The sequence below is a fragment of the Dendrobates tinctorius genome, unplaced genomic scaffold, assembly GCF_039654945.1.
Source record: "Dendrobates tinctorius isolate UK_male_01 unplaced genomic scaffold, ASM3965494v1 ptg000342l, whole genome shotgun sequence".
Lineage (NCBI taxonomy): Eukaryota > Metazoa > Chordata > Amphibia > Anura > Dendrobatidae > Dendrobates > Dendrobates tinctorius.
In genome coordinates, this window is record NW_027362008.1 from 3,913,208 (window position 1) to 3,931,414 (window position 18,207).

At 42.7% G+C, this 18,207-nt stretch overlaps 1 protein-coding gene across 1 annotated transcript in view; it reads left to right on the forward strand.

The window, feature by feature from the left end:
- LOC141074940 (uncharacterized) overlaps nucleotides 1-17,445 on the forward strand; it is a 54,533-nt gene extending 37,088 nt beyond the window's left edge. Inside the window, exons 5-7 of the mRNA XM_073562268.1 lie at nucleotides 4,514-4,611; nucleotides 4,753-4,861; nucleotides 12,555-17,445. Of these exons, the coding sequence (XP_073418369.1) occupies nucleotides 4,514-4,611; nucleotides 4,753-4,861; nucleotides 12,555-13,738 (1,391 nt within the window). The 3' untranslated portion in view covers nucleotides 13,739-17,445. The remainder of the gene's footprint in view (nucleotides 1-4,513; nucleotides 4,612-4,752; nucleotides 4,862-12,554) is intronic.
- The last annotated feature ends 762 nt before the right edge of the window (nucleotides 17,446-18,207 follow it).

The following is an 18,207-nucleotide window of genomic DNA, read 5'->3' on the forward strand; positions in this document are numbered from 1 at the left end:
AGGTTTGTCTATAATTTTCTTTCTAACCTTCTGAAACAACTTTCTTGAGCTTTCTTTGATCCATGTTCAATGAGGTGGACACCATGATACCAAACAGCACAGTGACTACTTTTCACCCTTTAAAATAGGCAGACAGACTGACTGATTACAAGTTTACAATAGGGAAAATATATATCTTTGTACTGTTAGACAGTAGATAGAAAAATGTTAACATTTGAGACTGCTCAGTTTTTGATACTTTTTAATGGCTAACTGAAAAGATGGTAACACATTGCAGTTTTCGAGACTCCTCCGGTCTCTTCATTAGGTATAGAATAACACAAAATCTGAAGTCACATATTTATTTACAGCAGGGCACACTAATAATGCAATAGATGCACACATGGGCAAAATTGTTGGTACCCCACTTTTAATGACTGAAAACCTCACAAAGGTCACAGAAATAACCTGAATCTGACAAAAGTAATAATAAATAAAAAATCTATGAAAATGAACAAATGAAAGTCAGACATCGCTTTTTAACCATGCTTCCACAGAATTTAAAAAAAAAAAAATAAAACTCATGAAATAGGCCTGGACAGAAATGATGGTACCCCTGAAAATAATGTGACAGAAGGGACATGTTAAATCGCGGTGTGTCCACTAATTAGCATCACAGGTGTCTACAATCCTGGAGTCAGTGAGTGGCCTGTATAGAGGCTACAGATACTCACTGTGCTGTTTGGTGACATGGTGTGTATCACACTCAACATGGACCAGAGGGAGAGAAGGTAAGAGTTGTCTCAGGAGACTAGAAAGAAAATTATAGACAAACGTGTTAGGCGTCGGGATTCTCCCACGGCGCGGGATAGATCCCAAGCATTGCCTGGTGCTGTGGTCTCCCATTCTGACCCGGCTGCTGCGAGTGCTGCTCACCACAGGCGTCGGTCCCAGTGTCTTGCTCAAGCTCGTGATATTCGTTTGGGTACTGCTGGCTCTTCAGCCAAATCTATGGTAACCAGCGAGGTGCAGCCTGAAGCTTGGTAATCTAAGTCCAGGGATCACCTGATGGAGCATGTCCGTGATGTGGCTTCTGCTCATTGATGGTCGGACGTTTGCTACTCTGGTGAGGTGGCAGCTTCGGATTGGCCCATGAGCGACATCTCGACCAACTGGGCGAGAGTGTATAAAAGGCTCCCAGTGGCGCACGCAGGCACACTAGTATCACTTATGTGGGGTGTGTTTGAGTGGATACTTTACCATTCAGTTTCCACATGTGTGTGTGCCGCTTTATACTCAGAGCCTATATTCGTAGGCAGGGTTAGCACAGGGTAACTCTCTCTTGGCTTAGCATCTGTCTCCTTCATGTGTGCGGTTAGCACAGTTGAGTTACAGAGGAAGTCCAACCCTTAGGCCATACTTCTCTGGGAAAGCGGCAGGGTTTTGTTCGTAGCGTCAAACGAGTCTTTTCTTGACTCAACATCTGCTTCATCCATGTGTGCGGTTAGCACCATTTAGTTGCAGAGCGAGTTCATCCCACGAGTTAACTTCCCGGGTTTAGTACCTAGCTTTCTTTAGCAGTACCTCTCGTGAACTAATTGAACCGGGTACTCTGAGTTCTGTTCACACTGTGTGGCGTTTAACACAGTGTGTCTAAGGTGATCGCTCCCTGGTTTGCTCTGCCATTGTTCACAAGGGGCAGTTATACATCTCTGCACGGTGGACCCCGGGTTGCGATTGCACTCTATTATTATTTTAATTAAGAGCAATCCGCCAAACCTAAAAAAATGTGAAAGGTAAAAGTTGTAAGACCATCTTGATGTTCCTGTGACTACAGTTGCACATATTATTCAGAAATTTAAGCTCCATGGGACTGTAGCCAATCTCCCTGGACGTGGCCGCAGGAGGAAAACTGATGACAAATCAAAGAGACGGATAATACTAATGGTAACAAAAGAGCCCAGAAAAACTTCTAAACTGATTAAAGGTGAACTTCAAGGTCAAGGAACATCAGTGTCAGATCGCACCATCCGTCGTTGTATGAGCCAAAGTGGACTTCATGGGAGATGACCAAGGAGGACACCATTGTTGGAAAAAAAAAAATCATTAAAAAAGCCAGACTTGAACTTGCCAAACTACATGTTGACAAGCCACAAAGCTTCTGGGAGAATGTCCTATAGACAGATGAGACAAAAGTGGAACTTTTTGGCAAAGCACATCAGCTCTATGTTCACAGACGGAAAAATGAAGAATATCAAGAAAAGAACACTGTCCCTACTGTGAAACATGGAGGAGGCTCTGTTATGTTCTGGGGCTGCTTTGCTCCATCTGGCACAGAGTGTCTATAATCTGTGCAGGGTAGAAAGTCTTGAGATTTCAATCAATGGATTCTAGAGAAACATGTGCTGCCCAGTTTCAGAAAGCTTGATCTCAGTCGCAGGTCATGGGTCTTGCCACAGGATAATGACCCAAAACACACAGCTAAAAACACCCAAGAATGGCTAAGAGGAAAACATTGGACTATTCTGAAGTGGCCTTCTATGAGCCCTGACCTAAATCCTATTGAGCATCTTTGGAAAGAGCTGAAGCATGGAAAAGGCAACCTTCACACACAAGACAACTGGAGCAGTTTGCTCTTGAGGAGTGGGCCAAAATACCTGTCAAGAGGTGCAGAAGACTCATTGACAGGTACAGGAATCGTCTGATTGCCTCAAAAGGTTGTGCAACAAAATATTAAGTTAAGGGCACCGTTATTTCTGTCCAGGGCGATTACATGAGTTTTATTTTTTTTAAGTTCTGTGGAAGCATGGCTGAAAAGCAATGTCTGACTTTCATTTGTTCATTTTCATAGATTTTTTATTCATTATTACTATTTTCAGATTAAAGTTATTTCTGTCACCATTGTGGGTTTTTCTGTCATTAAATGTCGGGTACCCACAATTTTGACCACGTGTGTAAGACAAGTGACGTGAAGCAGAACTATCATTGTGGGAAGGAGAGAAACAGCTGTGGCCATAAACATGGGAACAGTTCGTAGGTGAAAATGTTATTGTCTTGTGATTGGGGTCTGGTCCATGATTCTGATGCCCCAAATGGTCTGAGGAGCACATTCCTTAGTTGATATAGAAAGACATAAATCCAGGCGACACATTCATTCCTGCTCTGAGTGTTTTACCAGTCGTTATGAGTTTATATTCCCAGACTCTTCTGTCTCTCTGAGATTTGAAGTTACCGTTTAATACCGGTAGTTTCATGTCCATGGTGCAGGGAAACAATGTTTGGCCACAGGTAGATTGTGTGGCGGTGAGAATTCATCCTTGTTCTAAGCTTTTGCCCGGTCTCCCCCACATATAGACCCCCAGTTGGACATTTAGTACATATAATTAAGTACACCCCATTAGATGTGATTCAGTTGAGAGTCCCTGGGATCTTGTGGTCCTGATGTGATTTGGGGATCTTTGTCCGATGGTGGGCAGACACAAAGTCTGTAAATGGGCTGAGAGGTGAGACATTTCCCTCGTGTGTGGTTTACGTCTTCCTGTCTTCAAAAGAATGACTGACAGATGGGATGGCACCGGGTTCTATGCATGAATATTGATTTTTGGGACCAGTGCAGGTCCTATAGTTATAGGAGATATATTTTCAGCATCGTGGGTCAAGGATGAATGTAATGCATAGAACTTGTGTTGTGGTGTGGCCTGCCGATCAGCCCGAATTCATATCCGCCAGATGGATAACGTTATATATGCCATGTCTCACAGATATATAGAAAGCTAAAATCATGAATCAGACGTGTATGTAACATTTGTTCACTGGAAAATGCCCAATAAGCGGGCTAGTAGCGAAAGCAGCCGTGGCCTCATATCAGTCATCAGTCAATTGTGTGATTGTCCTGACGGTTGGAAGCAGCAGAGTACTTGTTCATGACCTTTACTACACTTGCTTTGGCTCATAAATGTCGTCACCACACATTCTGTAATAAAGTGGGGTGTCATTTACTTATTTTACTCATTTATATAGCACCATTAATTCCACAGTGCTTTAGAGACATCATCACAGTCCCCATTGGGGCTCACAATCTAGATTCCCTATCAGTCTTTGGAGTGTGGGAGGAAACCGGAGGAATTGATTTGATCAGGATTTGAGCTGAGGACCCCAGCGCTGCAAATAAATTGTTCTAACCACTGAATCACCATGCAGTGCTAACCACTGAGCCACCATGTTGCCTTGTGCCAAAGCAATGTCTGTGTCAGGGTGCAGATGGGGAGGTGGGAGCTGTTCATATTAGTCCCCTCCATAATGCAGTTGAATACTGTGGTGGAGCAGAGAACTATTTGCTCTCGCACCGCCATTCACTTTTAAACGCCACTTCAGGCCGGCAGCCTACAAGGCTCTGGGACTTCGGAACAAGTGTTCGGGTCTCAACATTATACTTATGGTCCCTGGTGAAAAAAGGTAGAATTGGCGAGCGTAATTTATAGCCTGTTACACGGTAAGCCGTGTAGTCAGTCACTACGTGGTTGTGTCTCCACAGATGGATCCAGGAGGAGAAATCCACCAGAGAGATGTCCCCGTCCTCTGTGTCCGCAGGACTATCCAGAGGATAATCACAACATCCCGGAGGATCATCAGGTAGACGGCGCTGGCACTGTCCACGATCTGTATCGGGGGAGTGTGGACATTTTTTGTACTTGCAGTCATATGGTAATTTGGTGATTTCTCTTGTGGATTTGTCCACTATATCTTACTGAATTCTTGTATCCGATATATCAGGGGGACGATCTGACCCATGTTAAAGCAGTGGTTGATGTAGAAGAGAGGGTGAGGCTCGGTCAGCCATGGAAGAGAGAAGCAGAGAGCATTTTAGCAGCTGTCCCCACAGGTATGTAGTAATGAATTTAGAAGATAAGTTCAGAGGTTTCTTGGCGAGGTTCCACCTTCGAGGTACAATATGGAGGACTTATCTCTTTGGAGACACAGTTTCTCCCTGCACAGTCCCTGGAGCCAGTTGTGGGAGGGGAGAGATCTGTGTGCACTCCGTCATGATGGGGCCGACTTCTTAATGAAACAAAGCGTTGGCGTTGTATTAACCTGTACAATAACGCGATGAGCTGGAGCGTATGTGGGAATAAGTGCGGTGTGTATGTTCTCATTAACAAACACAACCAAGGGTAAAAGCAAGATCACTGAGCGCCCCGCATGAAATCCATAGTAATGTCGCATGTAATAACACAGGGGACTTGGGTCACACTATTTTGATTTAAAAAAAGCATAAAATCCATCCTAGCACGACAAGGTGTACCCAATCAGGGCGGTCCCTCTCTCTTGTAGTTCACCTCACCTTGTGTCAGCAGACCCCAATATACACTGTGTTCCAAATTATTATGCAAAAAATATTTCCTCCTATTTTCTGTAAATTACCTATATGAATTGCAGTCATTGTTATTTTCCCATCATCTAATATTCTAGTATAATTGTAATGTTTTTGAACAAACTGCCTATGAAAACAGGATATTTTTAAAAATAATAAACACTCAAAATGCATGTTCCAAATTATTATGCACAGCAGAGTTTTCAACCTTTTTATTTTTATTTTGAACAAAAAAATGGTCAATTGTGAAGTTATAAGCATTATCAGCTTATTACAGAATGACATCAAACAGTTTTCAAGTCCAAACTTTCTTCTCGGTGATGTTACATTTGCACATAGGAGCCCTTGTTGGAAAGAAGCTTCTGAACTCTCTCGTCCATTGAATTTGTCAGTTTTTGGATGGTTTGTGCTGGTTTGTGCTTCAGTTGTTTTGCATGTGGACAGAATCCCCTCCCAGAGCTGTTGCTTAGATGTGAGCTGCCTCCCGCCATCATAGACGCTCCTTGTGATGATGCTCCAGAGGTTCTCAATGGGGTTGAGGTCAGGGGAAGATGGTGGCCACACCATAAGTTTGTCCTCTTTTCTGCCCATAGCAGCCAGAGATGCAGATGTGTTATTTGCAGCATGAGACGGTGCATTATCAGGCATGAAAATGGTCTTGCTGCGGAAAGCACGGTTCTTCCTCTTGAACCATGGCAGGAAGTGCTGTTTTAGAAACTCCATATAGATTATGGAGTTCATCTTTACCCCTTCAGGGATCCTAAAGGGGCAGACAATCTCTCCCCATGATTCCAGCCCAAAACATTACTCCACCTCCTCCTTGTTGGAGCCTTAGCCGTGTTTTCATGGGGTGTCCATCAACCAGCCATCCTCCACTCCATCCATCTGGACCATCGAGCGTTGCATGGCACTCATCGGTGAACAAAACAGTTTGGAAGTCAGTCTTCATGTCTCGTTTGGCCCACTGGAGCCGTTTCTGCTTGTGTGCAGTGGATAGAGGTGGTCGGCAGGATGGCTTACGCACAGCTGCAAACCTCTGAAGGACCCTGCATCTTGTTGTTCGGGGGACGTTGGAGGCACCAGCAGCTTCAAAAACTTGTCTGCTGCTTTGACAAGGCATTTTTGCAGCTGCTCTTTTAACCTGACGCATTTGCCTGTTGGAAAGAGTCCTCAATTTTTCCTTATCAGCACGCACACGTGTGTGCTGGGAATCAGCCACATACTTCTTGATTGTGCGATGATCACGATGAAGTGTCTTGGCAATGTTGATTGTAGTCATGCCTTGACCTAAATACTCCACAATTTGTTGCTTCTCAGCAGCCGACACATCCTTTTTCTTTCCCATTTTGGCAAAAAATGTCGGCTGCTTAATAATGTGGAACAGCCTTCTTCAGTAGTCTTGCCTTTATTTGGACACACCGGCCAAACTAATGTGCACAGGAATCTGCAATTGCTTTCAGTGATATAAAGAGCCCTGACACACATCACCATCAATGAGTGTAAATGACAGACAAAAAAATTCTAACCTTATCACTCCGAAACTTTTTGCATAATAATTTGGAACACAGTTTAGATGGGAGCGGAGCAGGACCCGCCCATGGAAATCTATAGACAAGATCCCCCGCCCCAAAATTGGCAGCCACACCCCTGTGTACACTAAAAATTAAAGCTGAAACCAAAGAAATGAGGTGGAACATTTTGTGTTTATCTCAGGATCTGCCCCGTTGTGTTAACCCCTTCATTATGTCACTATTTTTGGGCTTAGAAGACAAATTTGCTGACTTCTTAGTGTCAACATTGTTTAATTTTTCTGCTCTTTGTGGGAAGATTATTCAGTGACCCCATTTCATGGGTGCATATAAGAGGCTGCTCTGTGTCTGGAGATTTTATGGATTTGTAATAAACAAGGATTTTTCTGAGGACCCTTGGCTTGATGTACCTTCCTTTTTTTCTACATACCGTATAAGGCCGGTTTCACATTCGCGCTTTTGAGCGCAGCGACGGCCTGCGCACGGCCGCCGCTAAGCCCCACCCCCTGCCCCGCCTCCACCAGTATCTCCGCCTCCGGGCGCATGACGTTGCATGCGTCATGCGTCCCCTATCTTCATCACAGAGGGCGCAGGCCGTGCGCAGTCTGCGCACAGTGTGCGTTTGGCGGCGCATGCGTCCTTTTGACGGTGCGCCGAGCAGCGCCAAACGCAACCTGTTGCATTTTGGTTGTGCTCGGCGCACCATCAAAAGGACGCATGTGCCGCCAAACGCAGACTGTGCGCAGACTGCGCACGGCCTGCGCCCTCTGTGATGAAGATAGGGGACGCACGACACATGCAACGTCATGCGCCCAGAGGCGGAGATACCGGTGGAGGCGGGGCTTAGCGGCGGCCGTGCGCAGGCCGTCGCTGCGCTCAAAAGCGCGAATGTGAAACCGGCCTTAGGCTAGTTTCACACTAGCGTTTCACTGACCTGCGTTGGTCTGTGCACGACTGCCACTAAGCTCCTCCCCCGGCCACGCCTCCTCCCGGCCGCTCTGCCTATGGGCGTATGACGCTGCATGCGACCTGTGTACCCTATCTTTAGCATTGGGTATGCAGGCCGTGCGCAGGTATGTATTTGCCGGCGCATGCATCTTTTTGAGGGTGTGCCAAACGCACGGTGTTGCATTTTGGTGTGCTCAGCACACCGTCAAAAGGACTCATGCACCGGCAAACGTATACCTGCGCACGGCCTGTGTGCCCAATGCTAAAGATAGGGTACGCAGGTCGAATGCAGCGTCATGCGCCCATAGGTGGAGCGGCCGGGAGGAGGCCCGGCTGGGGGCGGAGCTTAGCGGCGGCCATGCACAAACTGACGCAGGTCAGTGAAACGTTAGTGTGCAAATAGCCTAAGGAGGTTAAAAAACAGCAATTGTGTATTTGTTTTCTATGGAGGAGGGGCAGGGGATTGTGAATGGAGTTCACCATGAAGTGAAGTAACCTTTATTCTGCAGCTCAGTGTCATTACAGTAATACTAAAGGCCCCGTTACACCTAAACATGTCCCAGCGATCCCACCAACGATCTGACATGGATGGGATCGCTGGGACATCGTTAGGCTGGTGAGCGGTCACATAGACAGCCCCTCCAGTGATCAGGACCAGCATGCATGCTGGTTTCCACCGGAAACAGCGGGTATCTAAGAGCCGCGCGGCTCTTAGATACCCGCTGTTTACCTTGGAAACCAGTGTCCAGCGTCGCTGATCGCTGGTCTCTCGCTGCCACACGCAGCGATGCGCGCTGGCCAGCGGGAGGCCAACAATCAAAAAATGGCCCAGGAAGATGGAGCGCGATCAGCGATACCCGGCGTGGGGGGGGGGCGGTCACTGATCCCCGTCACACACAGCGATGTCACTGGCGAGATCGCTGTGGCATCACAAAATCAGCGATCTGGCTGGGGATATCGCTGTGTGTGATGGGGACTTAACTTTTGCTCAATAAAAACACCATTAACCACTTTCCGACATAGGACATACCCGTGCACCACATGTCGGCTGCGGGTGGAGGAAACCGATTCTGGAGCTGTGCTCTATAGATACACAAGTAATGCTGCTCACAAAACTCAGCGAAGGGTCAATACAATTATCAAGTTGCCTAAGGCAAAAAAATCCCGAAAGACTTAAAAATATAACTATATATAAATATATACTAATAAAAGGAATATAGATGTATAATGTTCAAGAGTCAGTATGAGCTCTGGGACAGAAGGTGCAGTAACCATTCACTACAGTCAGCACTCTGTTACGGGTCCCTGGAACCATTCCCTTTTTGTAGTTTTGCACGATCCTATTGTATAAAGCATTCACATATCTGACTAACACTATTAAAGGGTAATCCTCAGCCTCCCAATCATGCTTATAGCCTCAATCCCCTGAGGACACCAGATAGTCTGGTGAAACATGCTGGGGAGGCTGAAAATAAACGTTTTTAAAAATACTAAATAATAAGCTTGAAATATCATCTTTTTCCCAATTCAAAAACTCAGCAATAAAAATAAACGTAATTATTATTCACAATATTCATACTTTTTCTAATCTATAGTAAATATCACCTTGAGGTTCAGCCTGCCATGATGCCTTTATGGAACCTAGCAATTTATCCTAAATGGACACCGGCTACATCCATATAAATGCCACTGTTAGAGATTTAACCCTTAAAGTGCCACTGTAAATAACAGCAATCACAGCTAGCCTTGACCACCTCTGTTTCAGGTAGGTGCCAGCTGTATAAAGTAGCTGGAAATCTTACACGTGTAGAGCAGGCTCAACTCCTGAGCCTGCTCCATGTTCTCACACCTGATATGGGATGCCTATATACATAACATGTTGTACAGCAGTGATCCCCAACCTTTGTGACCTTGAGAGCCACATTCAGCTCTGAGCGGGGATTGAGAGCCACATCCAGCTCCTGCCCCCCTCACAGTAGTGGCAACCACAGCCCCCATTACAGGTATAATGGTAACCAAAGCTTTTCCACAGAAATCACCCCGAAGCAGTACACTGAGATCCAGGGGTTCCCACAACACCCCGATTCAGTATTCACCAATTACAAACTCCCACCACACCACTCTGTCACATCCAGCCTCAAACACCTCCTCCGACAGGTATATCATCCTGCCTCCAGCGTACCAGACCTAAATTATCTCTGAACCCCTAACACCAGAACACGTACGTCCAGATCTGCTCTTCTGTGCAGAGATACTCACAAAATTCACCATTTTGAGATGTGCTCTTCATACTTGTTTGTTAGACCTTGGTCTAATGCACCAAGCTGGCAGACAGCCGCGAACAACGATTCATGGGACCGCGAGCCACATGTGGCTCCCGAGCTGCAGGTCGGGGTCCCCTGTTGTAGAGGGTTAGGCGGAGCTGAATTTACTTCCCAACAGGCAGAAGTTTATAAGTTCTCGCTTTCTCACTGCGATAGTTCAGGTGGTTCTCTCACTTCTGTCTCTCTTTTCTTCTCTCGTTCCTCATTCTCCCTCTCCTCCATCTCCACTTTCCGTGAGGAGACAAGCCCCTCTATGCCTGTTCTCCTCCTACGCTAATTTCACAGAGGCTAAAAAAAAGATTTGGAACAAAATGCCAGAGTGATTATAATAACGGCATATTGCCAAAATAGGTCCGGTTCTCCACCCTACAGCTTTAAAAATGGCTCCATGGTATTTCCAACAACGTTAATGCTCCGAAGTCCTGAGCTCCACCCAGAAGCAAATCGACTATGGCTGAGAAGCCTGATAGGGAACGGACTATTCAATACCAAAAAGTAGGGAGCAGATTACTTACTTAATTTACCATATAGTATAGACGACTTTCCTGTCTGTTTAGGAGCAGAGACTGACCTCAGGATTCCAAACTTTTCCTTCATCCCTATATTCCATCAAGTCATGCATATTTGTAGACAGGTTCAGACCTTTGCTATAAGCTCCATCTGGTAGTCCTCCATGCCTATCTGGTCAAGATATTGGCTGATCACGCTAAGATTTTTCAGAGCTTCTGTTCTGTGTTAGTGTTAATACTAGAGTTGAGCAAATAATATTGAGTGGAATTGAATTCTACAATTTCTCACAAAAGGACATACGTTTTAAAAAAAATCACAGAAATAGAAGTACATGAATTTTACAAATATCCGCATTAACCAAAATATGGATTTTTATAATACCGTAATTCGCTTGTGGATTTAGGAAAATTTTTGTTGCACCATATTTATTGTTTTCTGCAACCGTAAAAGGCCGTAAAATGATAGAAAAAAAATCCTTTTACTCTACAGCTCAACTCTCTGGCCCCTCCACGTCATATGTCCAGTACTCCTGCATTTTCAGGTCACCTCCACTCACCTTGAAATCCCTAGGATTATGCGCAGTCTAGCGAAGCATTACGTCTTGAAGTCGCAACATGCGCCGTGGCCTTGCATTTGCAGAACCTTCCTGAGCCGCATCAAAGCCAGAAGTGCAAGCCAGTGGGAGAGGCCTAGGGGTTTCAGAGTGATAACTTGTGATCTGAAGATGCGGCCGGGACCCGACTGATGACGGTAAGGAGCAGAGGGCGCGAGGGATGTGAGTAGAAGTATTTTTTTTCCCATGGGGAGAGACCCCAAAGCATAATGATTTTTTGGAAAAAATATAAATGTGGTCAATGTAAGGAGCACTATGGCTATAGATCACACTGCAATGGATTAGTGGTAAACAAACCTTTTATTAGACCACTACACGTTTCGGCAGCAGACTGCTACCTTCCTCAGGTAGATTTACAGACTGTAAAAAAAAAGAAAAAACATACAGACTGATAGTAATCTTGCCTGATTTGCTCATCTTTAGTTGACAACCATTAATAATTGAACCTTTAAATAATGATTTTCCCATTGCTACATGTGTTGAAGAAATACTTTCTTTTCGTCAAAACTTCTTAAAAAGTTAGATAGATAAAATCATTCTACAGCCAAAACCCCTTCCCTTGTTTCAAGATTGTAATGAAGTTCCTCTGCCCACATGGGTTTAAGTATGCTGGATTTCATACTTTTAGATGTGTGATCACATGATAAAAACAAGATGATTTAGGATAAAATGTCAAGATTCTCATCCAGTTTCAAGAAGAGAAGTCTCCTTGTGTTACGGGAAATCTCCCTGTGAAATTCAGATCTGTTGTAATCCCACTGGTGGTGCCATTACGGAGGATTAAAAAATGATGGCTTCTAATCAGTAATTAGGTTTTCATTTAGCCTCCATGATGGCAGAGGATTTCCTTGTCTTACAAAGTTATCCATTTTGTTTCTTGTTAATGAATAGTGTTATTTTTTTTAATATGTATTTAAATGTCTTTTTTTCTGCAGTATACTGAGCTAGGAATGAGGAAGAGCTGATTCATCGTGGCTTCCTGTCATCTGTGCCATCATGGAGGCGAGATTAAAATCTCATTTTCGAAAAGTATCAGTTCTTCATAAATTTTTGATTTTCGAGCTACTTTTGCGTAAACCCTACACCACACTAGCAAAAGGAATCACTTATGCTTTTTGTTCTAGATGGATCCCCTTCTGATTTAACCTTGTAAGAATGCACTTTTAACTGCATCAGAAACCGCATCTGTGGTTACAGCCTAGTAAGAATGTTATAAACTTTGCTACTTTCTAAATGGGGGGAAAAAAAAATCTCACTCAATCTATTTTTCATCTTTTCAGAAAATCTCTGTGAGAAAAACTTCATTTTCTCATTGAATGATAAAGTAGAAGATGAAAGCATCACACGGCACACCTCCGAAGAAAACCTCATTACCCTTAACTTATATTCGGGACACCACAGTATGGATTTATTAGACAATACTCCTAATCATGCGGAACTTACTCTTGATCAATCAGTGATTATGACAAGTACAGGTGTGAAACGGTGTGGAAAACCGTTCATACAAAGAAGCAGTTACACAGGGGAGAAGCCATACTCCTGTTCAGAATGTGGGAAGCGATTTAGAGATAAATCTAGTCTTCTCATACATGTAAGAATTCATACAGGAGAGAAACCATTCTCCTGTTCACTGTGTGCAAAGTCCTTCACTGATAAATCAAGTCTTGTTATACATGAAAGAATTCACAAAGGGGAAAAGCCATTTTCATGTTTGCTGTGTGGGAAATGCTTTACAGATAAGTCAAGTCTTGTTAGACATAAGAGAATACATACAGGAGAGAAACCGTACTCCTGTTCAGAATGTGAGAAATGTTTTACAAATAAATCGCAGCTTGTTAAACATGAGAGAATTCACACAGGAGAGAAACCATATTCATGTTCACTATGTGAAAGGTGCTTTGCAGATAAATCACATCTTGTTAAACATGAGCGAAGTCACACAGGAGAGAAGCCATTTTCATGTTCAATATGTGGGAAGTACTTTACAGATAAATCAAGTCTTGTTAGACATGAGAGTAGTCACACAGGAGAGAAGCAGTATTCATGTCAACTATGTGGGAAATGTTTTGCACAAAAATCAAATCTTGTTACACATGAGCGAAGTCACACGGGAGAAAAGCCATTTTCATGTCCAGAATGTGGGAAATGTTTTATAAATAAATCAAGTCTTGTTCGACATGAGAGAAGTCACACAGGGGAGAAGCCGTATTCATGTTCAGAATGTGGAAAGGGCTTTACAGATAAATCAAATCTTGTTAAACATGAGCGAATTCACACAGGAGACAGACCGTATTCATGTCCAGAATGTGGAAAGTCTTTTATTACCAAAGCCAGACTTAGGGGCCATCACAGAAGCCACACAGGAGAGAAGCCATACTCATGTTCAGAATGTTGGAAATGTTTCACAAATAAATCCAATCTTGTTAAACATCAAAGACGTCACACAGGAGAAAAACAGTTTTAAAATGTTCTTTCAATGGAAAATGATTTACAAGAAATTCAAAATTCAAACGCCCCTAGATTGCATATACAAAAACAAAACATTCTTGTGTGAAACACTGAAAATGCTTTAAAAGTAAAGTGTTTGAAAACATCAGTTTATTCACAGACACTGAACAAGCAACATTTTTTTTTAGTAAACTTGGGCAAGGCCGTATTACGTGTGTGCATTAGATTAAATATATATGCTGGGAACAAGCTCCTGGTGTGAACATTTACTTTTTCTTAGGCCATATTTACCAAATACAGATGAAAAAAACCCCATCCTTTTGGCCTCTGTTCGGCAATATGTACCTGCAGTAAATTTATGCCCCCAAGACTGTGACTGTGGATTGATGTATACCTCATGAACATATTTCTCCTACAGTAATCACAGCCTAATCCTAAGCTGGAATCTCCAAAACACCCAAATTATATTTACCTGCGGAAGAAAAAAAGAGCCTCATTGACTTTCAAAGCAGCAAAACTGAGTTGTCATCATGAACTGGGCTTTTCATTACTGTATACATAAACCCAGTGGGGTCGAATCTTAGAGAGGAACTTAGGACACTTAATGTTACTTCAAATTAAAAGAAAAATTCACAGATCTTTTTTTTTTCTACAGAAAGAAATATCATGTATAATTCTGACCACCCTAAAACCTAAAGTTGGAATCAGATGCTCCAGATTTGGAAGAAATAAAAACAACGTTGTTAGATTTCATCTACACATTGCAGTTCTGCAGAAGCAAATTAGAACAGACTCCATAATGTAAACATATTCCCAATCCCAGAATCAAGTATACTGGGACGAGACAGGACCAGAACTAACATTCGGGACACCCATAGATATTAGAAGACCAAAAAAAGAACAAGGTGTAGATCCCATATATATAAAATTACAATACTTTATTAGAAAAGATAATACAATATCACAAAAATGACTAGTTACATAATGCAGGGGAAGGGTAGGCAAAAAGTATATGTCACACCAGGTCTGAATGGATATGTAAAGAGGTGGGGGAGCGGCAACTCCTACACATAGATTACAAAAAAGTCACATATAAAATGAGACCAAAGTTTGTATTAAGATAACAAATGAAGAGTAAAGTCACAAAAGACAAATACCCAAGGCTTAGTGTAGAAAAACCTTATGGCTAAAACAGCCAAATAGGAGCAAGTAATCTCCCCATAAATCATAGAATATAAGTAGTGCCACTCTTACCCATAGTACGTCTATTCAGAGTCCCAGGACACGTAGCCCCAACGCGCGTTTCGCGTTGGCTTCCTCGGGGGGCTGTTGTAGAAATGTTGGCTACGAGTCCACCATGTGTGATGATTCCTAATCAAGTTCCAATCATTTGTGCCAAGTCTAAAGCATCTGATTCAATTTCCTTCTGTGGATTCTTTAAGTTACTACAAAAAAGGTGTATTTTTTTGTTTCAAACCTTTCCTTATGTACCGGATTTTGTGGGATTATAAGACGCTCCCCAAATGTTGAGGAGAAAAATAGGTAAAAAAATTTTTTTTTTTAATAAAATGGTGGTGCTCTTAATCCATGTGTCTGGGGGTGGTAGCAGCGGTGAAGCTGGGTCCCAGGGTCGCTGCTCGAGTAGGCAAGAGTGGAGCTTTGCTGCAGTCGGCAGGCTGGGATGCGGGGGTGTTCGGATGTGCGCCGCTGCGGGTGTTCGGTGCTGTGGGGGCTCTGCTGACATTTTGTGAAAGGCCAGAGCCCCCGCAGTTGCATAGTTTCCTATGCGGTGGACTCTGAGAAAATGGCTGCTGGGTGCGACGCATGCGCAGATGAAGATCTTGGGAGATGAGTTCTGAAGGTTTGACTACAGGTTGTGTGGATGATCTTGCGTTAGACATTACCAAAAATTACAGCATCATATTCACCTATGTTGCTTATATACATAGTAATAGCCCTAATTCCTGGTTATATTACATTTCTCAGATTAACCCTAAACGTAAGCAAAGTTCATGGTGACAATTCAGTTTCACAGCTTTCAAAGTAACACTTTTTTTTTTTGCTGATATCAACAACTTTTTTCCTCCATTGATCCTGGTTAAGATTAACCACAGGTCACAAGTATTTATAATTACTTGTGACAGGGGTCTGTATTGGGCCCCCTACTATTTAATATATTTATTAATGATCTAGTGGATGGCTTACACAGTAACATATCAGTATTTGCAGATGATGCAAAACTATGTAAGGTAGTTAACACAAAGGAGGACAGTTTGCAACTACAGACAGATTTGAGTAAATTGGAGAATTGGGCTGAAAAATGGCAAATGAGGTTTAACACAGATAAGTGTAAGGTTATGCACATGGGAAGGAGAAACAGATGCTACAATTACTTACTAAATGGGAAACTGCTGGGGAAATCAGACATGGAAAAAGACTTAGGCATCTTAGTCAATAAGAAGCTAAATTGGAGTGCCCAGTGTCAGGCAGCTGCCACCAAAGCAAATAGGGTGATGGGATGCATTAGAAGAAGTCTGGGGACACGAGATGAAAACATAATTCTCCCTCTGTACAAATCACTCGTCAGACCACACTTGGAGGATTGTGTGCAATTTTGGACGCCGGTGCTCAAGAAAGACATTACTGAACTTGAAAGGGTTAAAAGACGGGCTACTAAAATGATAAATGGAGTTGGGTCACTACAATACCCAGAAAGGTTATCAAAATTAGGTCTATTTACTCCAGAAAAGAGAAGACTTAGGGGAGACCTAATATACAGTATATGTACAAGTATATCAGAGGGCAATACAGAGATCTCGCCAATGAACTGTTTGTACCAAGGACTGTGACAAGAACAAGGGGGCGTTCTCTTCGTTTGGAGGAAAGACAATTTCTGCACCAGCATAGAAGAGGGTTCTTCACAGTAAGAGCAGTGAGGCTCTGGAATTCTCTTCCTGAGGAAGTGGTGATGGCCAACTCACTGAATGAATGTAAGAAAGGAATGGAGGCTTTTCTTGTGAGTAACAGTATAGAAGGTTACGAATAACAGAATATTATAGGTAGATGGTTGACCCAGTTTAGGAGAAGGAATATTTTTCCCTATGGAGAAAATTAGCTTCTACTCTGTGGGTTTTTTGCCTTCCCCAGGATCAACAATGCAGAACAGCGGCACTAAAAATAGGCTGAACTAGATGGACATAAGGTCTTCCTTCAGCCTTCAAAACTATGTAACTATGTCTGGAAAATCCAGGCTGATGTCACCCAAAATATACTCTGTTAATGGATATTTGTATCGATCAAATTTCTCCAACCCACAATGTAATCTTATTATCTGGGTTTTGTTGTTTTTGTTGCTTTCCTCTAGCATTTAAAAGTATATTCCCCATTGTGATGTCTGAACCCATTGCATAAATCTCTGCAACAAAACTGCTACGTACGGTTATGCTGTGGAGGTGCATGCTATTCTTCATGCATTTTTTGTGCCTAAAGCAGTCCTAGATCCAGCATAAGTCCATTCTTTATATTTCCTATTCTTGCCGAATTCACGTCTAATCTTGGCTCAAAAAATGAAGGAGCAAACTTTGTCACTATAACTGCGAAGTTCTAAAAATAAGACATTTTATCCTAACCGAGAATATTTGGTCTTCATAATTAAAATATGAGGTATAATCAGGCCTATTCAGAACTCTCTAAGGCAGGGTTCCCCAACTCCAGTCCTCAAGGCCCACCAACAGATCATGTTTTCAGGATTGCCCTTGTATTGCACAGGTGACGCAATTATCACCTGAGCAATACTAAGGAAATCCTGAAAACATGATCTGTTGGTGGGCCTTGAGGACGAGTTGGGGAACCCTGCTCTAAGGCTTTCCGAACATTTATGGATGGTTAGGATCCTGAAAAGTTAAGTTGGACAACCAGATGAATATTAATTATTTTACTATCAACAACTATCTACATATACACTTAAGCCATCAACAAGTAGAGATTTCAAGACGTTGTCACTTGACCGAGGACAGTGTAACGAAGATCAGCTCAAGGACACAAAAAAAGTGTTGAACTTTCTAGGTGTTCCAGAATTTGAGAACTACAGGCAGCATTTATTACTTCTCACCAGTTCAAAAAAAAGTTGTAAAAATTAAAAATACATTGGAGGTGTGCCAGAAGAAAATCACTCTTGAAACATGTGACGATTTCTTCAGAAAAACTTAGGTCTTCAGAACAATCCTCTAGAGAAGGAAGAAGCAAGCAGTCATTTCAAGACATCACATGAAGACGTTTGGCAAAAAAATTATTTCATTTGAAAAATATGATACTGACATGGGCGTGGTGCTCAACATTTTTAAGACTACTTTAAATGAAATGTACAATTTTATATTTTTTTACTCTTAAAATTCGATATTGATTCACATTTTGGTAGTTGATTTTATTGTTATATATGCATTTTACTTTTAACCCCTTAGTGACGGGGCCAGTTTTTTAAATTCT